The sequence below is a fragment of the Uranotaenia lowii genome, chromosome 1 (assembly GCF_029784155.1).
Source record: "Uranotaenia lowii strain MFRU-FL chromosome 1, ASM2978415v1, whole genome shotgun sequence".
Lineage (NCBI taxonomy): Eukaryota > Metazoa > Arthropoda > Insecta > Diptera > Culicidae > Uranotaenia > Uranotaenia lowii.
Window position 1 is genome coordinate 80087320 of NC_073691.1, and position 26771 is coordinate 80114090.

A 26771-nucleotide genomic window follows, 5' to 3' on the forward strand; every position below is an offset into this window, starting at 1 on the left:
TGAAACAGAGGAAAATGCATTTGAACCAAAGGATTTTTTATTTATACCAAAACCAAAGTAAAAAATCCTTTGTTTTTGCAGCACTTTCCTTTGAAATAAAAAATCTTTGGTATAAGAACACACCCGAAGTTGTTCACGTCCTGATAATAACTTGTCGCCAGTGAGTGTCGCCAGTAAATGTCGCCAGCGCTCATTGACGATAACTCCGGTTTGGGGATTCAGCGACAATACATACATATATTTTCAAAATTTGCTTAAAAATTATTTCTAGAGTTTTTTTTGATTAAGTCGTATGAGCCACCTGACGTGTTTCGAGAAAATCACTGTTGAAGTTTTGTAACCTTTTTTTTAAATCTACTATTTAAAATATTGCTCGGAATTGTCTTTAGAAATCGGTATGTGATAAGAAAATAGATGAGAATTAGACTAGTGTATTTGATTCAGGCATACATTTAGTTGTTCGAGTGAACATGTACTTACGACTTTTGGCATTGCATGATTGGCTCTAACGTCGTTTTGCATGCTGTTTAATTTTATCTCTAAACTGTATAACATGTGTCTTAAACATTTCTATCATTTACTATTTAGCTTCAAGCACTCAAGTTCTAACATTATGTATGGCTCATCTGAATAATGGTAATTACCGGAATGGGTTTTAAAGGAATTTGTCATGTGCCAATCAGCATAGTATAGAACAAGAAAAAATGACTTACGTTTGAATCCCTGGAGCTTCGTCTAGGTCCTCGCGGGTGATATGCTCTCTTTGGAATCTCCGGTTTCTACGAAACGCTTCTAGTTTTGCTGGCAGCATCTGTGGTGGAAAAATGATGAAACTGAAAATCAGTCCAGTCATAGAAGATACGCATTGAACTTACCTCACAATAAAAAGAAGAAGTTTGTATAATCATACTAACTGGAACAACTCTCACAAACAATTTCTTTTTACATTTTTAACTTTACATCACTCACCGCTGCATTTTCTGAAAAAATGCATAAGGTCGCAAAAACCAACGAACCGAACAAGTATTTTGCGACCTTTGTTTTGCACGCCAATCCAGTGCAATGCAAAAAGTCGTAAAAACCAAATTGCACTCGAAAATGAGAAAGTCATCATACGTCCTAATTTCAAACCATTTTGTAGAATTTATGCATTGATCAAATAAAATGAAAGTTTTTTCTAAGATAGATTACATGTTTATCAATCGTTTGCAGCCAATAACTCAATTTTGTTTACATTGGTTCATACGACGTAATCAAAACTAACTCTAGATTTCATTTCTTTTTTCGAGTATTTAAAAGATTGTAATTAAAATAAGTTTATTAGTAAAACGTCGACAAATGGTGAAATCGGAAAAAGGGGCTGAAATTCGACTTTACGGGACGTATCCATCTTTTCGAAAAACGCTGTTTGAAAATTGGTATGAAAAATAAATCACAACTTGCCTGAAAACTCATGACTATAACTAACTAACTAGATAAAACAATGACGAAAAAAAACAAAAATAACGACAATAACCAAAATAAAAAATGACGAAAATTTCAAAAATTTTAAAATTACAAAAATGACAATAATAACAAAAATGACAAAATTCTTATTTAATTTTTGGCATTTCGGCGAGTTGTGAAAATTCAAGGTAGAATATTAGAAAGAACATGAAAGTATTATAGGTGGAAAGATCAAAGCTAGAGCGCTTTGGGTAGAAGAAATTGAATAGTTGGTGAAAATGTGAGCAGGGCTTTTGTTTTGTGAACAGCTTTTGAACTACTTGCGTGATTCTTTGCCGCGCGTCGTTTCAATGTTGATAGGAAGCGATGAAGAAACCCATCGCATTCCTACCCACATTGAAACACGGACGGGTCGAACACATGAGATTGTGTCCGACCGGGCAAAAAATCACCCAAGCAGCGCTCACATGTGCTGTTCTATTGCTAAGCCAATTCTATCGATGCGTGCTACTTTTTTAGGTACATCGGATGGTTGCTACTTTTTTTTTTTTTTTTGTTTCGCATATTATCCATCCGATGCCTTATTTTTTTGCCAAATGCATCGTGAAACGGCGCGCGGCAAAGAATCACGCAAGTAGTTCAAAAGCTGTTCACAAAACAAAAGTCCTGCTCACATTTTCACCAACTATTCAATTTCTTGTACCCAAAGCGCTCTAGCTTTGATCTTTCCACCTATAATACTTTCATGTTCTTTCTAATATTCTACCTTGAATTTTCACAACTCGCCGAAATGCCAAAAATTAAATAAGAATATATCCCGGCGGCGATTAAAATAAGATAATAGAATCACTTGGCTAAAAGAAGGGGGGAAATGGGATAACAAAAATTACAACACAATTCACCACGATGCATTTGGCTAAAAAGTAAAGCCTAGTCCACACTAGGCAACATGAACTGCGATTTCGGTTGATGAGACTTGTTTATGTTTACATGCTGGTTGCTGAAAGTCTCCCATACTTGTCGGGAGACTTGAGACATGCATCTCTTCGTCTAGTTAAAAATGAAAACATAAACAAAGTCTCAGCAACCGAAATCGCAGTAAAGTTGCCGAGTGTGGACTAGGCTTAAGGCATGGGATGGATAATATGCGAAAAAAAAAAAAAAAAAAAAAAAGTAGCAACCATCCGATGTACCTAAAAAAGTAGCACGCATCGATAGACTTGGCTTAGCAATAGAACAGCACATGTGAGCGCTGCTTGGGTGATTTTTTGTCCGGTCGGACACAATCTCATGTGTTCGACCGACCCGTCCGTGTTTCAATGTGGGTAGGAATGCGATGGGTTTCTTCATCGCTTCCTATCAACATTGAAACGGCGCGCGGCAAAGAATCACGCAAGTAGTTCAAAAGCTGTTCACAAAACAAAAGCCCTGCTCACATTTTCACCAACTATTCAATTTCTTCTACCCAAAGCGCTCTAGCTTTGATCTTTCCACCTATAATACTTTCATGTTCTTTCTAATATTCTACCTTGAATTTTCACAACTCGCCGAAATGCCAAAAATTAAATAAGAATATATCCCGGCGGCGATTGAAATAAGATAACACAAAAATGACAAAAAGAAAAAATGACAAAAAGACAAAAAAACAAGAACAAAGAGAATGAAAATAATTACAAAAATTAACAAAAATTACAAAACTAAAAAAACACTAATTACACAATAGACAAAACTGACAAAAATTACTAAAATTACATTAAATAACAAATATTACAAAAAATACAAAAATTATAAAAAATACAAAAACGATAAAAAATGACAAAAATTTAAACAGGCAAAAAATAACAAAAATGAATAAATGATAACAATGAGAAAAATGACACGAATAACAAAAATAACGGAAAAAAGGAAAATAACAAAAATTACACAAATAAAAAAAATTACAAAATTTAAAAGAAATACAAAAGAAACAAATATGACAAAAATAAAAATAACAAAAATGACAAAAATAGCAAAAAGTACAAAAATATACAAAAATTAAAAATGACAAAAAAGAAAAAAAATTCCAAAAATCACAAAAATGAAAAAAAAAAAAAACAAAAAAGACAACAATGACAAAAAATTAAAAAACTTCATGACAGAAATGGTAAAATTACATAAATTTAAAAAAATTAAAAAAATGTCTAAAATTACATAAATAACAAAAATTACTAAAATTACAAAAATAACAAAAACGATAAAATTATAAAAATTAAAAAATTAACAAAAATTAAAAAATGTAGGAATTAACAAAAATTAAAAAATTCAGAAAAATTATAAAATGACAAATAAAGACAAAAATTTTAAAAATGACGAAAATGACAAAAAGACAAAAATGACAAAATTACAAAAATTACAAAAATGACAAAAATTACAAATTGACAAAAATAACAAAAATGATAACAATGTCAAAATTGAAAAAATTTACATGACAGAATCGATAAAATAAAATAAATTACAACAGTTTCAAAACTAAAAAAAAATTTAAAAAAAAATACAAAATGACGAAAATTATAAAAATTACAAAAATAAAATAGTTTACAAAGATTACAAAAATTACAAATATTACAGAAATTACAAAAAAAAACAAAAATTACAAAAAAAATATAAAAATTACAAAAGTTACAAAAGTTACAAAAATTAAAAAAATAACAAAAATGATAAAATTAAGAATATGAAAAAATGGCAAAAATAACGGAAATGACAATAATGATAAAAATAACAAGAATGACAGAAATGACAAAAAATTACAAAATTTACAAAAATGACAAAACTGACAAAAACGCTTAAAGTGCTAAAAACTGCGAAAATTCAAAATTAACATAAAATAACAAATCTTACAAAACATACAAAAACGATGAAAATAACAAAAATTAAAAAAAAAAAACAAAAACTAAAAAATGCAAAAAAAAAACAAAAATGAGAAAAATTTTAAAAATTAAAAAAATGACAAAAATGACGAAATGAAAAAAAATTAAAAAAAAATAAAAATTACAAAACTGATTGAAAAAAAAAGCGAAAATAAAAAAATTCTAAAATTACTAAAACAACAAAATTACAAAAACTACAAATTCGATAAAATTACAAAAATTAAAAAATGAACAAAAATTAAAAAATGAACAAAAATTAAAAAATGTTAAAATTACAAAAATGATAAAAATGACAAAAAATTAAAAAATTACAGAAACGACAAAAACGACAAAAACGAAAAAAATGACAAAAATGACAAAAATTACAGAAGTGATAAAAATGACAAAAATGACAAAAATTTAAAAAATTCAAAACTTCAAGAACTTTCAAAAAATTACAAAAAAAATGATAAAATTCCAAAAACAACAAAAATGACAAAAATGAAAGAATGTAAAATATTACTAAAATGTCAACATTAAAAAAATGACAAAAATGAAGAAATGACAAAAATGGCAAGAATGACAAAAATTACAAAAAATTAAAAATATTACAAAAATTACAATAATTTCAAAAATTACAAAAACGACGAAAATGCTAAAATGACAAAACTGGAAAAATGACGAATATGAAAAAATGGCAAAAATTAGCAAAATTGACAAAAATGGCAAAATTACAAATATAAAAATTTCAAAAATTACGGAAATGATAAAAATGACAAGAATGACAAAAATGACAAAATTTACAAAAAAATACAAAGGTTACAAATATAACAGAAATTAAAAAATGCCAAAAATGCTACAAATTACAGTAACTTCAAAAATAACATAAAATTACAAAATTTGCTAAAATACGAAAAATACAAAAATAACAAAAACGATGAAAATGACAAAATTTTAAACAAAAATTGACAAATATTTTAAAATGCCAAAAATGACAAAAATTAAAAAAAACACAAAAATGCCTTAACTAAAAAAAATAGAAAAATTGCAAAAATTATAAAAACTACAAAAATGCCAAAAATTACAAGAATTACAAAAAATAACAAAAATCACAAAAATTATAAAAATACACAAATTACAAAAAAATACAAAAATTACAAAAATTACAAATATTACAAAAATAACAAAATTTACAAAAATTACAAAAATTACAAAAATTACAAAAATTACAAAAATTACCAAAATTACAAAAAAATACAAAAATTACCAAAATTACAAAAATTACAAAAATTACAAAAATTACAAAAATTACAAAAATTACAAAAATTACAAAAAATTACAAAAATTTCAGAAATTGAAAAGATTACAAAAATTACAGAAATACAAAAATGGAAAATGACAAAAATGGAAAAATGCCAAAACTTACAAAAACGAAAAAGTTACAAAAATTACAAAAATTAAGAAATGACACGAATGACAAAAATTAAAAAAAATTACAAAAAATTACAAACACTACAAAAGTTACAAAAATTACAATAAATAGAGAATTTACAGAAATGACAAAAATGGAAAAATTACAAATGTGAAAAAATGACAAAAATTACAAAAATTAACAAAAATGGCGCACATTCTGTGATCAACACTCAACCGAAACAGTCGCTTTTGTTGGGCTCCCAGTTTATTTCCCCGTGTGCTTATACCTATATTTTTTTGGTGCGGTTACATTATGAGCTAGTGCACTCAGCCCATAGACAGTAAACCGTTATAAGTGCGACAATCAATCAGCTATTATCCACAAGGCTATTGAACAGTGGATGGATTGCAGCACCATTGTTTACACCATCATTACCCATACGTGGAGGCATTGTGTTTTTTGCCAGCAAACTCCAGCCGGTACACAAAAGACCGGACCGCGTGTTTCAATCTAAACACATCTTGCGCGCTACGTCTGAGAGACGCTTTTAGTGAGTGAATAAAACAGAGGTTTTGAAGACAGTTTTTTTTTTGCTTCTGTTATCGCTAACTTCCATAAAAGCAATAATTTTCCCCATAGAGCCGGACTTGCGTGCCGTTACTGGGAAATAAAACGGAAGTTTTTTTTTTTTTTTTTACATCTAGTGCAGCGACTTGCACTTACCATCATCATTGTCCAGTAGTAGGAGACAACATACTCTGGCTATCGGAAATAGTCACCAGACAGGTGGTATAGGGTATACCTAATATTAGGGTGTACCTAATTCAACGATTTTGTTTTTTTTCCAAAAGTTTTGTACTGGTTTTTTTTTCTTTTTCTCTACTTTTCTATTTTTTTCTCTTGGTTATTTCCTTACTTATTAATATTTAATTTAGTAAGGTTTTTTACTATATTATATAGGTTTCGTTCTCCACTCGAACCCCATTAGTTCGGAAATCTTCCGCCTAATGGATGACGACGGCGAGGGAGGTAAAGATCCTCCTTCAGAATGTAATGTCGAGGAAATACTATCCGAGGAAATAGTCCCTGGAACTGTCGACCAGCATATGTACGTCTCGGACGAGGAGAATACCCCATCCCCCCCTCCTCGGACCATCAATTTATCCATTTCCCCAATTCCCTTTACCTTTGGCAGCACTCATAACCCTAAAAATGATCATAATGCTCAACCAACATCAACACCCCAAGAGAACTTACCACTCGAAAAAGATAACGAGCTGCCTAAACCGCCCCCTCGCCGTCGGGTTTACCAACCTGAATCGACGGGACCTTGGGTAGTTTACATCCGGTCCAAAATGAACGGGAAATCACCTAATGTGATTTCCATCGCTCGAGACCTCGACAGATCTTACCCTTCCGTAATCAGCTACCAGCCGATGAGACCGCACAAGATGCGCATTGTTGTTGGTAGCCTGAAGGAAGCAAATGCCATTGCTTGTGACCCGAAGTTTACGATCGAGTATCGTGTTTACGTTCCCGCTCGTGACGTGGAAATTGACGGAGTGGTAACCGAAGAGGGTTTGACCGTCGATGATCTTGTGGAGTCCGGGGTTGGCCGATTCAAAGACCCCGGTCTTCCCACGGTTAAGGTGCTGGACGCGCGGCAGCTAAAATCAGCTCATGACGAGGGGGAAAAACGAACATTTTCCCTGTCGAACTCCTATCGTGTTACCTTTTCCGGCACTGCACTTCCTGATTTCGTTGCGATCGGGAAGGTTCGTCTACCTGTGAGACTTTATGTGCCTTCGGTCATGTACTGCCAAAATTGCAAGCAGTTGGATCATACGGCCGCCTACTGTTGCAATCAGGCACGCTGCTCTAAGTGCGGGGAGAAGCATGAGGAAGCTTCGTGTGAAATAGAAGCAGTAAGCAAGTGTTTGTATTGCACAGGCGAGGAATCTCATGCTCTCTCGGCGTGTCCGAAGTACATATCGCGCCGGGAAAAAATCAAGACTTCTTTAAAAACCCGCTCTAAGAAATCATATAGAGACATGCTGATGAAGTCTTTGCCAATCGTCTCAGAGAACCAGTTTGGCCTTCTAAGTGAGTATGAATCCGAAGGGGAGGATCCATGTGAAGGAACATCAGCTGGGCCATTTGTCAAAAATAATGTTTCACAGGCTCCAAAAAGGAAACGCACAACTAACACACAACCCCGATCAGCTGCCAGCAAAGTTAATAAAACAAAAAATCCTCAAAGTGGAAATAGTTATACTACCCCTCCTATTCAGAGACCTCCGGGTTTTAATCCGTCCCCGAAGGACTTCCCTCCACTTTCTGGTAAGTCAAAACCCCAGACTTCCCTTCAGAATTCAGGACCATCAGTAGCAAACAGGAATGCAACAATTCCCAGAGAAACTGCATCTGATCCATCGTCGAACAGTTTGCCCAGCTTTTCATCTGATGGTAAGATGAAATTTTCAGAAATTGTTGCGTTCATCTTGGACTTTTTCAGTGTACCAGCAGGTTGGAGGACTATGATTAATATGTTTGTACCTCTTTTGAGAGAAGTCTTGAAAAAGAAAGCTTGTACTATGACCCTCATCGCAGAAGCAATTTCTTTTGATGAATAACTCGTCCACTGAGGTAAGAGAAATTGTTTCTGTATTGCAATGGAACTGCAGAAGTATTTTACCAAAATTAGACTCCTTTAAAGTATTGGTACACAATTTGAATTGTGATGTGTTCGCCTTATGCGAAACTTGGCTCTCTCCAAACACTGATTTCAACTTCCATAGCCACAATATTATTCGCCTGGATCGAGATGGGCAAAGAGGGGGTGGCGTTCTTTTGGGGATCAAGAAATGCTACTCTTTCTATCGTATTCCACTACAACCATCTCCAGGTATTGAAGTCGTCAGTTGCCAAGCTAGAATTAAAGGCCAAGACCTTTGCCTAGCCTCGGTATATATTCCGCCAAATTCAAGCGTGAGCCGGAACCAATTGGCTAATATCATTTCACTTCTCCCAGAACCCCGGCTAGTTCTGGGAGATTTTAACTCCCATGGCGTGGGCTGGGGTAGCTCACGTGATGATGATCGTGCTGACATTATTTATGAGCTGTGCGACGACTTCAACATGACTGTCTTAAACAATGGGGAAGTGACTCGAATTAATGGATCCCAATCACAGCATAGTATTTTAGACCTCTCTTTAGCTTCTTCCTCTCTGAGCTTGGATTGTACGTGGAAGGTAATCCAAGACCCTCAGGGAAGCGATCATTTGCCTATCAATATTTCTATCACCAGTGGTCGTAGTCCATCCGAAGAGATCAATATTCCTTATGACCTCACAAAGAATATAGATTGGAAAAAGTATGCATCAGGTGTCATTGAAGCCATCGACTCAACGGATGAACTGCCTCCGGAGGCAGAGTACAGCTTTATGTCCGGGACAATTGTGGACTGTGCAATCGGGGCACAGGTCAGACGGAATGACAATTCGACGATACAGAAACGGCCTCCCACTCCATGGTGGGATGGAGACTGCTCACGCGCGCGAGGAGAAAAGTGCAAGGCGTTTGTTGAGTTTCGCAGAACTGGATTGCCAGAGAAGTTCCAACGTTACTTGTCCTTGGAACGCAAGTTTAAGAACTTGATCAGGGGCAAGAAACGTGGGTACTGGAGGCGATTCGTGGATGGGTTATCTCGAGAAACGTCTCTGCACACGCTTTGGAAAACAGCTCGAAACATGCGAAATTACACACCTTCGAACGAAAGTGAAGAAAGCTCGAGTCGTTGGCTGACACAGTTCGCGAAAAAGGTCTGTCCGGACGCAGTACCAGCTCAGAAAAACTATCGGGATACAGAGAATAGTTCCGAAACGGAGGATCAATTCTCGATGGTCGAACTTTCACTTGCGCTCTGGTCATGTAACAATTCAGCTCCCGGACTGGACAGAATCAAATTCAACTTGTTGAAGAATCTGCCAGATACCGCTAAAAAACGCTTGTTGAATTTATTCAATAAGTGTTTAGAGATGAACATTGTGCCGCATGAATGGAGACAGGTGAAAGTTATCGCCATCCAAAAACCGGGAAAACCAGTTTCTGATTACAATTCGTATAGGCCGATCGCAATGCTCTCGTGTCTCCGGAAATTGCTCGAAAAAATGATTCTCTTTCGGCTGGATAAATGGGTTGAATCAAACAACCTCTTGTCAAGTACACAATTTGGATTCCGTAGAGGCAAGGGTACGAACGACTGTCTAGCATTACTTTCATCAGACATTCAACTGGCGTTTGCCCAAAAAGAGCAGATGGGGGCAGTATTTCTGGACATCAAAGGGGCATTCGATTCGGTGTCCATAGAAGTGCTATCTAGTAATCTTAACTCTTGCGGACTTTCACCAATATTGAATAATTTTCTTTATAACCTGTTGTCTGAAAAAATCATGCATTTTAGTCATGGAGAAATCGAAGTTGAACGAATTAGTTACATGGGTCTACCCCAAGGCTCATGTTTAAGCCCCCTGCTATACAACTTTTATGTCCGAGAAATCGATGCTTGTATGGCACAAAATTGTACGCTAAGACAGCTTGCGGATGACTGTGTTGTTCATATCACAGGTAAAAAAGGCACTCAAATTAAACCTCCGTTACAAGAAACTCTAAATAATTTATCACATTGGGCCAGGAATCTAGGCATCGAGTTTTCGCCTAGTAAAACCGAGTTAGTAGTTTTTTCAAGGAAGCATTCCCCTCCTCAAATAGAGCTCCTTATGATGGGTAGAACTCTAACTCAATCTCTTAGTTTTAAATATTTGGGTGTCTGGTTCGACTCTAAATGCCTCTGGGGAAAACATATTAGGTACTTGACTCAAAAATGCCAAAAGAGAATCAATTTTCTTCGAACGATTACTGGAACCTGGTGGGGTGCTCATCCACAGGACCTCATCAGGTTATACCAAACAACGATACTGTCGGTCATAGAATACGGAAGCTTTTGCTTTGGGTCAGCCGCGGATACCCACTTGATTAAACTAGAACGAATACAGTATCGTTGTTTGCGTATTGCCATGGGTTGTATGCAGTCGACACATACGATGTGTCTCGAAGTACTGGCGGGAATAATGCCGTTGAAAAATCGGTTCTTCGATTTATCGCTACGTTTCCTAATTCGAAGTGTAACTATGAATCCTTTGGTGATAGAAAATTTGGAAAGGCTTATGAATATTAATCCGCAAGTAAAATATGTAAATAATTATAAAACGTTAAGTCAATTAGAAATAAATCCTTCTTTATTAAATTCGGACACGAGTCACTTTTACCCGATTAGCAGTTCCTTGATAAGATTCGATCTGTCCATGACCGCTGACATCCGTGGAATACCAGATCACGTCCGACCCAACGTCATTCCTTCAATCTTTGCATCAAAAGTACGTGAAATTGACCCTACAAAAATGTTCTTTACTGATGGTTCTAGAATCGACGGCGCGACTGGTTTCGCAGTGTACAATGAGGGCTTTGAAGCTTCGTTCAAGCTTCGAGAGCCATGCTCCGTTTACACTGCTGAACTAGCCGCTATTTACTGCACCTTGAAACACATTCGCACACTGCCCGCAGACCACTATTTCATCTATTCGGATAGTCTCAGCTCCGTTGAGGCAATTCGATCGATGAAACTGATGAAGCGCTCTTCCCATTTTTTGCTGGAAATTTCAGGGATATTGGGCGCTCTGATCGAAAATTCGTATAGGATTACCTTAGCTTGGATCCCGTCTCATTGTCTTATACAAGGCAATGAGAAGGCGGACTCATTGGCTAAGGTGGGCGCGTTACAAGGTGAAATCTTTGAGAGGATAATAACTTACAATGAATATTTTTCAATACCTCGCACTTTAGCGATTAACGCTTGGCAGTCTAGCTGGGATAATGGCACAAAGGGACGTTGGCTCCATACGATTATCCCTAAGGTTCCGACGAAGGCATGGTTTAAGCATTTTAACATGAGTCACGATTTCATTCGCGTGGTTTCTCGGCTCATGTCAAATCACTGCCGGCTTGACGCGCATTTGTTTCGTATACAACTAGTTACAAGCAATGTTTGTGTTTGTGGGGATGGCTACCACGACATTGATCATGTTGTGTGGACGTGTGAACGGTTTGATCGATCGAGGGCTTGGCTACTGGATACCCTTAGGGCCCGAAGTAAACTACCTGGTGTTCCAATTCGAGACATCTTGGCAAACTTAGATCTTGAATATTTGTACCCTATATACAAATATCTTAAAATGTCTGACTTGGTCGTTTAGTCCTCTTCCCCTCTGTCTTTACTCTATCTAATGCTCTTTTCGTCTATTCATTAGAACAACCTCTCGTCCGACCGGTTCGATAACACCGGGAAGAAGGCTGGCCAGGAAGACAATACCTGCGGTAGCATACGTAACCACGCTACAGGAAGCCACCACCGACCAAAGACGGAAATCTGTTCTCGAGAGCGACCCTACACAATCCTTTTCCCTTTCCTCAAGTCAAACAAACTCTAACAGTTGAGTCGCCGCGACGATTACGGCTCCCCTTCTTACTAATACAACACAAGTGAAGTGAATACTCGGCAAAACAAAACTTTATGAGTGAAATGCCTTAATAAAACTATTTGTAAATAAAAAAAAAAAAAAAAAAAAATAAAATAACAAAAATGGCAAAATTACAAATATAAAAAGAATACGGAAATGACCAAAATAATTAAAATTACAAAATTTACAGAAAATTACAAAAATGTAAAAAATGCCAAAAATGAAAAATATAATGACAATTTACAAAGAATAAAAAGTTACAAAAACCATAAAATTTCATGATCAAATAAGTAATTTAAAAAAATGACAGAAATGACAAAAGTATTAAAAATTATATAAATAACTTTTGTTACAGATTTTATGCATTGTTCAAGTCAGAAATTATACCCCAAATTTTCTTAGCAGAAATGCCTTAAAAACATAGATTTTTAAATTGTGTTTTGTAAGTACATTGTCAGGCTTGGACATGACATGTTTTTTCCTGTGATACATACCTTAGCAAAATTAAGCACTTACAGGTAATTGTTGCCGAATCATCCTCTCATGCTTAGAATGCGTTTTAGTTTTGTGCCCGAATGACGGAACCATTATGATCAAACCACTCAATCACGCATCTTATCAGTGCTCCTTCCATATGATAATATTGATACATTTATCGGCACGCTTCACATGAAGTGCGATTTTCACTGTTTTTCCTTGTAGGAGGAGGCGTTACAATTTAAATTTGAAATATTTTTAAAATGTTGGATACTGACCTTCGAGGAAGGGCGTCTTATCGTTATCTTATCATAAAGTGGGAAAAAATAAAGCCAGCCGTTAAGTTTTGTTTAAAAATCCTATCGATACAATCTGTAGCGTCAGTCGAGTTTGTACTTCGTTCTGGGGCTGCGGTCAATCCGAATTAAAAAATTAAATTATCTCATCATGGTGGTGAAAGCGCGCAAATGGCTTTATGCGAAAAAGTTCGAAGGTGAACCGACGAGCGCCAATTTTAAGCTGGTGGAGGAAGTGCTTCCTGAGCTGCAGGATGGGGAGTTTCTGGCGCAGGCCGAGTTCCTCAGCGTCGATCCGTACATGCGTCCGTACATGCGCAGCTACGAGGAAGGAACTTTGATGATTGGCGGACAGGTGGCCAAGGTGATCGACAGTCGGAACGAGAAGTACCCCCGTGGGTCGATCGTGTTCGGACAGTTTGGCTGGCGGACGCATACGATCTGCAACCCGGACAAATACAACGGTGGTTCTAACTTGTATCTGCTGCCCGAGTTCGGATCGTTGCCACTTAGTTTGGGCTTGGGTATTCTCGGAATGCCCGGTAATACGGCATACTTTGGGTTCCTGGAGCTCTGTACTCCCAAGGAGGGCGAAACGGTTGTAGTCAGTGGCGCAGCTGGGGCAGTTGGAAGTGTCGTAGGTCAAATTGCCAAAATCAAAGGCTGCCGGGTGATTGGGATTGCCGGATCGGACGACAAGTGTAGCTGGCTCAAGGACCTGGGATTTGATTATACGATCAACTACAAAACTGCTAACGTGGCAGAAGAACTCAAGAAGGGGGCACCCAAAGGAGTGGACTGTTACTTCGACAATGTGGGAGGAACCATTACTGAGGCCGTGATGCGCCAGATGAATCTGTATGGGCGGATTTCCGTTTGTGGGACCATTTCCAACTACAGTTCCGTGCCGATCAAGGTGCAGGATCCACAGACGGATTTCGTTTTCAAACAACTCAAAATGGAGGGGTTCATTGTGACCAAGTGGAGCGCTCGTTGGGTGGAAGGTTTGACGGGTTTGATGCAATGGATCAAAGAAGGGAAGCTCAAGTACCAAGAAACGGTTACAAATGGATTCGAAAACATGCCTCAAGCGTTTATGGACATGTTGAAGGGTGCCAACACGGGAAAGGCAGTTGTGAAGGTTTAAAATAACATGACTTAAAATAAAGTATACCATCTTAAAAGTCATCTGTATTTTTTCTTTCCATAACCATGATCCGGTATAGAGTTTCAAATTTATTTTTTTGATTACTTATTTAAATCGACCAACCTTTCTGTTGCACTAGTTCAAACATTTGGAAAATGTTTGCTCACCCATAGAAGAGGTTGCAAAAATCCAATGCCTATTTAGCAAATCTCTGTGCCGATAATGCGCTGAAATGTGCACTGTGCCGAAGGTGATATGTTTGAAAAACCGTAACTGGCATAAGGACTCGGCTCCCAACCAATAAGATGCATGACCACTACATTGAAGCGAAACAAGAAAAACATTTTATGGGATTTCCTTCCTATTGGATAATTCATCCCAGAAACAAGAAAATAAAAATATAAAATACAGCGCCCGTAGGGAGAGTCGAACTCAAATCACCAACTAGATCGTCTTGCCAGTCCGACATCCTAACCAGTGTACTATTTGAGCTTCATACAGGACGAGGGATATTTGTCATAGGCTTTCTGCCGCCGAACAATCACAAAAAAAACGCACGACGGTGGCTTCCCGGCGTTTGGCCGCCTTTCAAAGTAGTCCTTTGTCTTGCGATGGTAACGGGAAAGGGAACGGGAGTGAAGGCAAAGGGAAACCCATTGAATGAGAACTGTGCTTTGCTTACTGCCTGCTATTACATACACACGCTACATATACACAGCTGCTAAAGCCGGGCAGCTTTGCCGGTGAATTGAAGGAATGTTATTGTTGTTGCTTTTGCTACATACAAACGCACAGCTTAGCCGTGGTTGTTTGCCGGTTGATTGAATTGAAGCAATGTTTTTTTTGTTGCTTTTACTGCATACACACGCACAGCTTGGCCGTGGTTGTTTGCCTGTGAATTGAAGGGATTGAATTAGAAGGATGTTTTTGTTGTTGCTTTTGCTACATTCACACGCACAGTGCTCGGTTCGCTGGCTGCCTGGTGTTGGCCGGTATTTATTTCCATCCTTCTTCGTCTTGTGATGCGATAGGGAGGGACGTGAAAGCGTTTTTATTTTGTTTCTTTCAGACATACGCAATTCGGTTGACTTGGGAGGTTAATGCCGGTGGGAGCAAATCGAATCAGCACCGGTCGCGTTATCTTCTTGTACCAATGATGCTATGTAATTGACTACACGCCATTGGCACAGAGGCTGAATTTTGGGTGTAGATGTCTTTATTGTTGATTTTCGTTTTTTTTTTCACTAGGACTTAGGCGTCGTACACAAATTACGTAACGCAAAAAATCTAGAATTTAGACCCCCTCCCCCCCCTTTGTAACAATAAGTAACGTTTGATTGGACCCCCCGTCTATGGTTACGTAACGCTAAATACCCCCCCCCCCCATATTCAATTTTGAAATTAAAAGTAAAAGTACTCGAAGTAACGGGGGTTCTCATCTGGGCCCCCGTCAACGGTAATAATAAGAATGCGCATGATCTCACCTTGATAACGCATGATCTTATCGAACACTGATAGTTCACACACCCTGTTGAAATCCAGTCCATGGGAAAAAGCTGTTGATGAACAGTGTTTCCCTGAACGCACCTACTTAACCACCATTGACGCTTTCGAATAAGGTGTGCGTAGATTTGATCGCCAAAAATAGAAAATTACAATTCTTTTCTTTATGTTTTTTTTTCCATTAATTTGTTACGTAACTGAACCAAGTACCCCCCCTCACCCCTATGTAACAGCAAGTAACGTAGACTCAATCCTCCTCCCCCCCCTACATGCGTTACGTAATTTGTGTACGACGCCTTACTTACTTAATGTTCCCGCGCCGATCCTCCGGTGCATAGGGCCGTGGTAAAAGACCTCCAATGTTGACGATCCGGAGCCAGCATCTTCACTTGGTCCCAGTCAAGACTCTCGTCGACAGTTCGTATTTCGGCAGCTAGGCTTTGCCGCCACGAGTTTCTGGGTCTGCCTCTTCTTCGATGTCCATCTGGATTCCATTCAAGCGTCTCTCTGCAAATTTTGTTCTCATCTTTTCGAAGCACATGCCCAATCCATCTCCACTTACGTTCCCGAATCTCGATTTCTAGAGCCCTTAGATGACACCGGCGATCCAGTTGCCAGGCCACCTAAGCACAGATGATATTCCGCAGGCAGCGGTTTACAAATGTTGCAGTTTTGCGTCTTTACCGTATACGTGCACCAAGTTTCGCACCCCTGCAGCAATACGGATTTGACGTTTGGGTTAAAGATTCGAATTTTTATTCGTAGAGATATCTGACGTGAGCGCCAGATGTTCCGGAGACTCGCAAACGCAAATCGGGCTTTTCTGATCTGGGTTTCGATGTCATTCTTGGTACCACCATCAGGCGTTATCTGGCTACCAAGGTACTGGAAGCACTCCACTTTCTCAACTTGTTGTCCAGCTACCATGAAACTAGAGAGATTTCCTGTGTTGATCTCCATCGACTTGGTCTTTCCGACATAAAATACTATAGCGCTGAAATGGTAAAATTATCATGACAGCGTCTTTGGGATGACCACTCAATTTTTTTCCGTGTAGAGAGGCTATTTAAGCCTGCAAAACGATATGAAATTTCGTGAGTCACGTCACTCGCGTCGCAGAATAAGCCCCCTTGTTTTCTATACACCGTTGGGACCGGCTTAACGTTGTATGCCCCTGGTGCCCTGGTTTAAAAGGTTTAAACTAGAGGTTGAAGCCCAACCCGTTAACCTTTAGTTGGCGCTAGTGTGATGTCGCCAAAATTTCTGGGATGCCTATTGCCTATAGCATTTCATGTATGTATGCATGGACGGATCTGACACCAAGCTGTTACCACTGATTACACTGACATGACACTTTAACCATTTTCTGTCTAATTTATTTTGTCAGATTTTGTAGGTTCGCAATGCCGACGGCAGGTGGCGAACCTGAAAATTGTGACAAAAAATGCCTTGTAGGAAAAATGTACCTGTTTAGCGCCCGATTTTATCGTAGAAATTGCTTTTTTTTAAGTTGGATGGCTTTTCCTAACTGCGATAGCATTTCTTCAAATCGATCGATGCGCACTCTGGAATCGATATAACGTACTGTTGGAAAAATTATCCAGAAAACGAAATCGAGTGTCCAGTCAGTATGGTCTTTTTCCTTCATAAAACAGCATTGACATCTGGCGGATAGTAGAGTAAATTCCATACTTAAGTTCTTTGCGCGCAGCCAGGATAGCTAGATTCCTTAGGTATACTATTCCGTTGCTTGCATATGTATTAGTAGGCCAACCGAAAAATAGTTATAGAAATTCCACAGAAATGTATGGAAATTTTTATAAATATTAGTTTTCTTATTAAACTACTGATTTTAAAATTCTGCAAAAAATATAGAAATGTTCATCAAAGTATTTACAATGCATTAAGCGCTCTGCGGATGAAAAAAATATTTCTTAAGTGGATTTTTATAGAGTTAAAAAAAATTGCTTTTTGCTGCATTCCTTATGACTGAAACTTTTTTAATTTTTTTAGTATCTAAAATAAAGAAGCATTCATTACAAGTTTTAACAAGTCATTTTTTCACCATATTTTTACAACTACATATGAAAAAATGCTCTCCGAAATTCGAATATTTTGCTGAAATACTGCTGAATTGCCAAAGAAAAACTGCCTCGTAGTCAAAATAAAGAAAGCTTTTGAACATAAATTTTACGAATTGCAACACAACGCATTTCAAAGAATGCGACTGATTACTTATTTGGACAATAAGACCCCTCAATCTTCCCTAAATTGAAATTATGTTTCAAATCCCATACATATTGTTCGAAATTTCGTAACTATTTTTGACCCTGTGCTTACACGGCTCTATCGATTGAGGTTAAGCGCAATGTCATACCTTTTGATCTACCTATCTTGGCGCGCAGCAGCTTTTCGATTTTATCTGGCAAAGACGTTGAAGTATTCGCCACTTGATGCTTAAAAATCTTTGTTTCACCAAAAGAATTGTTTTGAACTTATTGTAAGAATTATTTAAAAAATGGGAAACGAGCAGTTTCTAAATTATGACTTTTTTAAAACTCATTCCGAAATAGCAATTTTCAAATAGTTTAAGGACTTTATTATTATTTATTATCAAGTTTATTTGAGACACATTAACACTCATGGGGTATTTGTATCTTACTTAAAAACTGGGTATTTATCAAATGCAATTGGAAATTGCCTCAAAGAACACACACCTGTAGTCAAATAACGAAATATTATTAAATGTATAGGTAGTAATCAGGAAGAATGAAAAAATTATAGACCTAGTGGCCTAATCATGAAAATTATTTTCTAACTGAACGACACATCCACGCGCCCGGGCCAATTTCTTCATAATGTATCGTTACCTTCATGCCTTCATGATTTAACACGATCGGAAATTTGGCATTGATCAGTCTTACATCTTGTACGTAGACATTTCGTAAACCTTCACAAGATACTTTAGTATCACCCTCGAAAATGGTCCCTTCGATTAAGGAAAGTTCCTGAAATGAAGATTATTTTTTAGTTTAATTTTGGAACATTTCAAGAACAACTACCTTTAATTTCTTCGAAGCTGATAACGAAGCAAACGATTGAGACCTTAGTGCGAATTTGTATGCGAACAATGTTTCCAATACGCAACAATATCGACAGATCGTTTTCAGTAGTTCATCGTTCATGTGCTCAACTTTGATTTGCTTCAAATTGGTCAATCTAGAGAACAGCTCACAAATATCCACCGGATCAATGGTATAGTCGTTTCCAAAATACCGCACATTGTAAGAGAACTTAAAAACTTCCAGGTTTGAAAGGTTGTTTTTATGAAAACGTGGCCAAACTCTGTTGGGTATATCCAATTTGATTTGCTTCAACGAGTTCGTTTCTAAAATACGCAACTGGCCGTATGGCTCCCATTGAAAACATTGCTTGATGTTGAGAAAAACCAAACGAGGTGCCAATAGTCGAAGCAAAGGTTTTGTGCCACTTGAGGCTCCAAGAGTGATGTCTTCCCAACATAACGAGGTTAACTCCGGCATATCAATATCAAGTATATCATAGGTGGGTAAATCCGTTAAATCGCAGACAGTGGTTGAATTTTCGATTCCATATGGAAGGACCGGTTGTTCTAATATCACCTTCAGTTCGCATATCTTCTTTAAAAACGTTTGCTGTTCCTTGAAAAACCGACTAAACCGCGAATCTGGACTGGCTCTGATAGTCAACTGGCAGTTAGAAGTTTCTAGCTTAGAAAGTACTATTTCGAGCAGAGTATGGATCGTGCAAAAATAATCCGCTGGACAATCGTTATTCCACTCGACCCGCAGCCGAATGTAGCTTCTTTTGATCGCTTGGGCCATCTTCAAATCGAAGGGTACTAGTTGTCCGGACGATCCGTCAATTTTGGCTAGCGGAAACTTTACCAAGTTGCACAAGATGGTTTGAAATACAACCCCGTTCCAATGGCGACAAACCAGCGTGCAGGATTTGAGATCCATGAATTTCAAGTTTCGAACAATTTTATACAAAATTTTCCAATTAATGTTCGCCCAGCAAGATGCTCCGAATTGATCCATGTTCGCTGAAAAGTTTCGCAGGAGTTTTAAAATCATAAATTACTGAGGAAAAAATAAGGTTTTATTTGGATTACCTAACGAGCCTGTCTGTTACCAAGTTACGGAAAACTAATCACCGAAAACTTCGAAATAACATAAGAGAAAAGTATTTATAAGAAAAGCGGTATGGTATGACCTAAAGAGACTATAGTTACAGTCTAGGTCAGGCAAATAGAAATTCGCTGCAGCATTTTTCTACTTTTCGACAGAAAAATGAGTACTTTTAGTAAAGACTGTGGTAAAGATTTGTAATCGTTTATGGCAATAATTCTTGCAGGAACCAAACAAAATCAACAAAGCTATTGTTTTATAGATGAGGCATGCTCAGTTTGGTGAAACTTGTTAACCTATCCAATGCAAAACTCTCTCAAATGCTCAAAAAAAATTTAATAGGATCATGAAACAAACTTTGATACTTGCTCACTGGTCGGTGATTTAATTTCCTCCTCATAATATGGCACCATTGTTTGCTATCCGCTTTTTGAGTAAAACTAACGAAAAAATGAGCTAAAATATTTTTTGTGTGTAATCATGATTGAAGAAGAGTCGCATAAAAACACATGTTGGCCAAAACATCGTTTGATTAAATCACGTATTGAAAGTTCGAAATGAAGGTAAAAGTTATTAGCCGAAATCCCGACAATTACGTGCGCGAAACCAAAAAGGACATCCACAAGGTGTTTCGCAATTATGACTCGTCGCTGCACCCGTTCGAGGAGGCCCGTGAATATGTACGGGCACTGAACGCCACCAAGTTGGAACGCGTCTTCGCTAAACCATTCGTCGGTAACCTGGATGGCCACAAGGATGGAATTTCGGTGCTGGCAAAACATGCCAAATGTCTGACGATGCTCCTGAGTGGGTCCTACGATGGCGAGGTGAAACTATGGGACGTCCCGAACCGGTTGTGCCGACAAACTGTGGTGTGCCACGATGGGTACGTTCGGGGAATATCGTTTTCCAACGATGGCTCCAGGTAAGTTTATGTCTGGTAAATTGGAGGGGAAACATTTTTTTAAAATTTGAAATGTTTGTAGATTTTTTACCATAGGGGACGACAAATGCATCAAGACGTGGGACTCGAATTTGATCGACAGTGATGAAGATGACCATGAACCGTTGAATACTATTCTCTGTAAGACAGTCATCACGGCTATTTCGCACAACTATGAAGAACCATTCTTTGCAACTTGCGGCGAAACGTGCCACATTTGGGACGAAACTCGAAATTCACCCATTAAGACGCTGCAGTGGGGCGTGGACACGTTGTACGACATCCGGTACAATCCAGTCGAAACATCGCTGATGGCAGCCTGTTGTAGCGACCGAGGAATAATATTCTACGATCAGAGAGAAATCAGACCTCTTAGAAAGATAGTTATGACCCTGCGCCCAAATCAGCTGGCTTGGAATCCAATGCAGGCCTACTATTTTACGGTGGCCAGCGAGGATTACAATCTGTACACATTCGACACCCGGAAGTTGCAAAAACCTTTGAAAATCCACGGGGGTCATGTTTCGGCGGTGACGTGCGTGGATTATGCCCCAACCGGAAGAGAATTCGTTGCCGGCAGCTACGATAAGACCGTGCGAATTTATGACGCACATAAGGCCAACAGTAGGGACGTTTATCACACCAAACGTATGCAACACGTAACATGCGTCGGATGGTCCTTGGACAACAAATACATCTACACCGGATCGGACGAGATGAACGTCCGGCTTTGGAAGGCCCGGGCTTCGGAAAAGTTGGGCGCCCTGCAGCCTCGCGAGAAGCAGGCCTTCAAGTATCAGGACGCGCTCAAGGAAAAGTTCGCTGCCCATCCCCAGATACGTCGCATCGCCCAGCATCGTCACGTGCCCAAGATGGTCCATAAAGAGCGTCAGAAGCTACAAACGGTCAAGCAAAAGGTCAAACGCAAGGAGGAGAACGTACGGAAAAACTCACGCCCTGGCAAAGTCCCCTACGTGGCCGAAGGCAAAAAGAAGGTGCTTCGACAGGAGAGTTAAGTTTTCACGGTAAGCTATTGAACGAAACCATCAATAAATTTATTGAACTATTACCAGAATTATCGATAAAGGCTGTAATATCACTTTTCCTACATTGGATACTTAATAATGTTCGTGCCCAAATTTATATGGTAAAATTGAAATGAGTATTGGAGTATCCACCGTGTTAACCGTTCTTTAAGTTTTCTTAAATCAAAAGTCTACGAGAACTTGCAGCAGCTTTGTTTTGCCAAAATAATACATTTTAGATCATGTTGTTGTATTGGTCTCAGTGGTTTAGTTTTGAAGTCAAATTGCTTATAACAAGATTAAAGTTTTTGTACGATTTAGTTTTCTTTCAAAAATTTCTGTATAGAACAAGGAGAGGTACATATGACATCGTTTATTTCCGGCTCTCATCGAACATAAAATGTTCTTATGGCATTCTTTTCATGAAAACTCTAATTTAGTTCCTAAACGAATTACTATTTACCAAGTTATTTTTCAATACTTCGTTAATTGTGCATTTTTAAAAGCTTTCCTTGCAAATCAAGCTGATTCTTTTCTATTTTGTTTTTCAAATTGCTTCCTCCTCTTTTTGGTGAACATTAAAAGCTACAATTAAATAAAATGGTCGTAAATATTTTTGCTAAACTATCGGACCATTTCGACCGTAGTACACATGTATATCGATTATTATCCCTGGGAAAGGACACTCCGTTCCAGGCTGAAGTCATAATCCAACCGAGCGTTGGTGGTCTTGCCGATGAACGCCAGAATTTCGTTTACCTGATACTGCGTAATTTCCGTGCTGCTGTCCTTGACCAGTTCCGGTGACAGTTTGAAGGGCACTCCGTGCATGGCGTGCAGGGTTTTATCTTCGCTCTGCTGCCGCGTTATCGCGGTCGGGGATCCTACGACCGACGGAGGTGCACTCCTACCCGGAATGGGTGGATACAATCCATGGGACGGTGAGCCCGTATTGCTACCGGGCGCCGAGCCTTTGCGTTCGATGAAAATGAAGTCGTCTTCCTTCGGGGCTGGTGGCACTGGCCCCGGAATAGGATCCGCTGGAGCCTGATCTGGACTGTGTTTTTTGCTCTTGAAAAAGGAGAACATTTTTCGGCTAAATTTTCACGCTCCAATCACTGAAATTATTTTTTCGTATCACCAAACAACACAATATTTATTTTTACGATCAGTATGAATCATGCTGATTGCTTCAATTGATTAATAAGCCTGTTCAACAGGCAATTGCAATTGGTTTCAATCGATTTCGATTGGTAAATGGATGTTCACTCAGCCAATGTTTTGGTCGAAACTAATCCAATTGACGTTCAATGAAGCCAATCGAAATCGATCGAAACCAGTCAAAACCGATCGAGCTAGGAAGCAGGATTCGTTCCGATCGATTTCCATCGCACTAACACATATGTATTTGTTTGCTGTCAAAAACAGCAGATTTGGTTTGTTGTGAAAAAATTATTAGAAGAAATGAAAGCGGTGTCATTCGGTGCGGTGTTTCCTGTCGTACTGAGTCGGTGGTGCAGTGCTAGTCGTGCGGAGTCAGTGGTGCTGATCGGTGGTGCTATGTCAGCCATGCTGGATCGGTGGTGTTGTGCCAGTCATTCTGAGTCGGTATGGCTGTGCCAGGTATTCTGGATTGGTGGTGCTGTGCTAGACGCGCTGGTCTGGTGGTGTCAGACATGCTGGGTCTGTGGGGCTGTGCCAGGTATCCTGAGTCGGTGGTGCTGTGCTAGTCGTGCTGGTCCGTGGTGCTCAAAGAGATGTCGGTCGATGTGGCGTAGCTGTTCTGTGCTGTTCTGTTAGGACTCCATTTTCACAATACATCTGTCTGTCGGTCTTGGATTATTATAATAATCAAAAAGGAAGTGACCAACTATGTGACTACTATGTAAATAAATAGGAAGTGTGTAAAGTGAAATTTGGTCTATGTTGTGAAATACGATAAAATGTCAAATAAAATATAAAATTTATCGATCCTCTGTATTTTATTTCATAATATCATGATTGTATGTTTTAAAAATAATAATTATTTTCCTATAGCAGCAATTTTTCGCTTTTGTGCTTTTCTTTTCCCTAAAAATTGCTCATTATTCTAAACAAATTCCTTTTTAGTATTCTAATTATATAGTTCGAGTCGAACAACAAACTTTCTAATCTGAAATTTTTCGGACAGCTTGTATACGGGAAAGAATTGCTATTGAGATATGGCCAAAATGATGGATTCATTACAATTTGCCTTGAGTAAACCGCCTTTTCGAATTCTGAACGAAGCTGATAAAGAAAATTACATCTGAAAACACTGCGTCAGTGCGTTAGTATTAGTGAATGGCTGTTCATTCAACAGCCTAATAGAAATCGATCGAAGTCAATTGGAAAAACAGCTGATCAACTGTCAATCCATTTCAATTGATTTCGATTGGGTTTCGTTGAACACACCTAATGATGATGATGATTGATCAATGATGCGAGACTTTTTTTTCCTTTGGCTAGCCCCTCGTTGGTTTTTACACGAAAAAACTTGTTTCGACTGCGAGTGGTTTATATTTAAAGTTGTGCTCAATGTGCCTTGAAAAAAAAAAATCAAAATCCTAATTTTATCATTTTTATTTAGCTATTTATCTTTATCTTACCCTTAACCCCTTTTTAAAATATTTACTTTTAGTTGGTTAGATTCTTGGTATTATTCCACGCGACATGTGAAGTGAGATGATTAAAAACACCTTAAGGTGTTTCTTGTCTTTCCTGTTGATGCTGATCCATACATAGTTCATGGAAATTCACAGGTAGGCCATCAAAATTTCAATTTAAAGAATATTATATGTCATCTAAATTTGTTTTAAATTGAACCAGAAATTTCTTATATTTATTAGATTATCGTATTTTATAATCACAAAACCAAAATATGTAGAGAAAATGATTCATGAAAAGCGTTTTCATGGATTCAAATCGTACAAAATTAAGATATATATAAACCCAGGTCTTCAATACGCTCTAATTTCAAAAATGAATCGCTCAAATCATGTATCTAATTTTTTTTTCTAACAAATAGCTTATAAAACACGAGCGTTATTTATGATTGTAAGGTACAACGGGGTAAGTGTGGACGCGGGGTAAGTGTGGACGATGGCTATTAAAACAATATACTGTGCACTATTTTTTCAATCTTTTGATGCAGAATGTTCAATTTACTTGTAATCTATCCAATAACTGTGAAAAAGATACGATTCAGACAATAACGGTTGTTTACAGCGACTTTTTCGGAATTTTCTATTTTCAACTACGATGTCGAGTTGATGTGCATCTTTTTCAATTGCAAATTTCTCCTAAACTAGCTGGCTCTCGATGAAAAACTCTACATTGAAACAATCCTTATACATTCCAAACAACCACACTGAACCAAATCGGGCTATAAAATGTATAAAATCATTTTAATAAAAATTACCAATACTATGTCTAATAGAAACTATCGGTAAATTCATTGAAAATTATATCAAAATCGATATCGGACAGTATCCGGTGAAAGATACTAGAAAATCCAATAAATCTTAAGAACTTTTTTTTTTTTTTTTTTTTTTTTTTTTTTTTTTTTTTTTTTTTTTTTTTTTTTTTAAATTGTGACCCAAAGATGGGTCTTGACTCAAACATTCAGTCAGCGAAACTTTTTTTGTAGAGAAATGAATCCAACTTAGATGAAATTTCAGGGACTAGATAAGGGAAAAAGGCGAATTTTTTTCGCATGTTTTTCAACATCAATTTTCCCTTATCTAGTCCCTGAAATTTCATCTAAGTTGGATTCATTTCTCTACAAAATCTTAAGAACTTTCAACACTTTTTGAAATGTATTGGAAAATCCAGTAGATTTGTTCGTTGAGTTTTCGATACCTGTTCAGACTCAGAGAAAGTAAACCAGCAGCCGGCAAACATAAAATGAATTTAAACAGGACGTCTGGTGTATTTATGACCCCAGTTTGTTCATCAGGGTGGTGCGGAATCGGAAAATCCTTATGCAGCGAATAATCAAACAGCTAGTGATAAAAAATTTCCTCAAGAATGTTACAACTCGTCGTAAGTAAACATAGCTTCTAAATTAAAATGTTTTTCAACATCAATTTTCCCTTATCTAGTCCCTGAAATTTCATCTAAGTTGGATTCATTTCTCTACAAAATCTTAAGAACTTTCAACACTTTTTGAAATGTATTGGAAAATCCAGTAGATTTGTTCGTTGAGTTTTCGATACCTGTTCAGACTCAGAGAAAGTAAACCAGCAGCCGGCAAACATAAAATGAATTTAAACAGGACGTCTGGTGTATTTATGACCCCAGTTTGTTCATCAGGGTGGTGCGGAATCGGAAAATCCTTATGCAGCGAATAATCAAACAGCTAGTGATAAAAAATTTCCTCAAGAATGTTACAACTCGTCGTAAGTAAACATAGCTTCTAAATTAAATTATAATTTGGTTTTTCAATGAATTTATTTTTTCCAGCTAACATTTTATTTAAACGGGAGCGCACGGATTAATAAAAATTAGACATCTGGCCAGAGAATCGTTCGAGCTCATGCATGATTATGATCCGGAAAAAGCTCACTCAACATCAACTTGAGAATAATAATAATTATTAAGCTACAATTTGAAAAATCTGATGAATACCGCTCGCTGTTCCTTCATTCCATTTCCGGCCCGCGAGACTCTTTAGGAACCAGAAGTACCCGGACCTGCCACCGATTCTAGTTGAACAGATCTTCGCGATTATGAAAAGTTTTTAATCGGTAAGTTTAAATAAATTAAGGTTCCTCAACGAATAGTAATTTTCAATAAATATTGATTGCAGGTGACAACATATTAACGGAGCACGGAATGGCGTGTGGAATCCTTAAAATTGAACAGTACTGC

The 26771-nt window shown here is 37.7% G+C and overlaps 4 protein-coding genes across 4 annotated transcripts; 2 read left to right on the plus strand and 2 right to left on the minus strand.

Moving 5' to 3' along the window:
• Nucleotides 1–6752: 6752 nt before the first annotated feature.
• On the plus strand, nucleotides 6753–14278 carry LOC129737544 (prostaglandin reductase 1-like). Its single transcript, XM_055728706.1, has 3 exons — nucleotides 6753–6853; nucleotides 6941–7079; nucleotides 13177–14278. The coding sequence occupies exons 1-3, from the start codon at nucleotides 6753–6755 to the stop codon at nucleotides 14239–14241; spliced, it is 1305 nt and encodes a 434-aa protein (XP_055584681.1). The 3' UTR covers nucleotides 14242–14278.
• A 4115-nt stretch (nucleotides 14279–18393) lies between these two features.
• On the minus strand, nucleotides 18394–20009 carry LOC129738965 (uncharacterized). The gene is made up of 3 exons (XM_055730319.1): nucleotides 19898–20009; nucleotides 18807–19828; nucleotides 18394–18752 (listed from the first exon to the last, which is right to left on the minus strand). The coding sequence occupies exons 2-3, from the start codon at nucleotides 19821–19823 to the stop codon at nucleotides 18552–18554; spliced, it is 1218 nt and encodes a 405-aa protein (XP_055586294.1). The 5' UTR covers nucleotides 19824–19828; nucleotides 19898–20009; the 3' UTR covers nucleotides 18394–18551.
• Nucleotides 20010–20396: 387 nt separating this feature from the next.
• On the plus strand, nucleotides 20397–21925 carry LOC129738964 (DDB1- and CUL4-associated factor 13). Its single transcript, XM_055730318.1, has 2 exons — nucleotides 20397–20838; nucleotides 20900–21925. The coding sequence occupies exons 1-2, from the start codon at nucleotides 20471–20473 to the stop codon at nucleotides 21870–21872; spliced, it is 1341 nt and encodes a 446-aa protein (XP_055586293.1). The 5' UTR covers nucleotides 20397–20470; the 3' UTR covers nucleotides 21873–21925.
• A 314-nt stretch (nucleotides 21926–22239) lies between these two features.
• LOC129738969 (uncharacterized) lies at nucleotides 22240–23206 on the minus strand. Its single transcript, XM_055730322.1, has one exon. It carries the CDS (start codon nucleotides 22968–22970, stop codon nucleotides 22548–22550), a length of 423 nt encoding a protein of 140 aa, XP_055586297.1. The 5' UTR covers nucleotides 22971–23206; the 3' UTR covers nucleotides 22240–22547.
• Nucleotides 23207–26771: the final 3565 nt, after the last annotated feature.

What these genes read in the sequence shown, in the direction of transcription:
- LOC129737544 (XM_055728706.1), top strand. Translation starts at nt 6,753, where the DNA reads ATGGATGACGACGGCGAGGGAGGTAAAGATCCTCCTTCAGAATGTAAT. An exon ending in GGAACTGTCGACCAGCATAT is followed by an intron (nt 6,854 to 6,940) that starts GTACGTCTCGGA and finishes TACCTTTGGCAG; the next exon opens with CACTCATAACCCTAAAAATG. An exon ending in CTGAATCGACGGGACCTTGG is followed by an intron (nt 7,080 to 13,176) that starts GTAGTTTACATC and finishes TACAATCTGTAG; the next exon opens with CGTCAGTCGAGTTTGTACTT.
- LOC129738965 (XM_055730319.1), bottom strand. Translation starts at nt 19,823, where the DNA reads ATGGATCAATTCGGAGCATCTTGCTGGGCGAACATTAATTGGAAAATT. An exon ending in CAGCTTCGAAGAAATTAAAG is followed by an intron (nt 18,753 to 18,806) that starts GTAGTTGTTCTT and finishes TCTTCATTTCAG; the next exon opens with GAACTTTCCTTAATCGAAGG.
- LOC129738964 (XM_055730318.1), top strand. Translation starts at nt 20,471, where the DNA reads ATGAAGGTAAAAGTTATTAGCCGAAATCCCGACAATTACGTGCGCGAA. An exon ending in TTTTCCAACGATGGCTCCAG is followed by an intron (nt 20,839 to 20,899) that starts GTAAGTTTATGT and finishes AAATGTTTGTAG; the next exon opens with ATTTTTTACCATAGGGGACG.
- LOC129738969 (XM_055730322.1), bottom strand. Translation starts at nt 22,970, where the DNA reads ATGTTCTCCTTTTTCAAGAGCAAAAAACACAGTCCAGATCAGGCTCCA.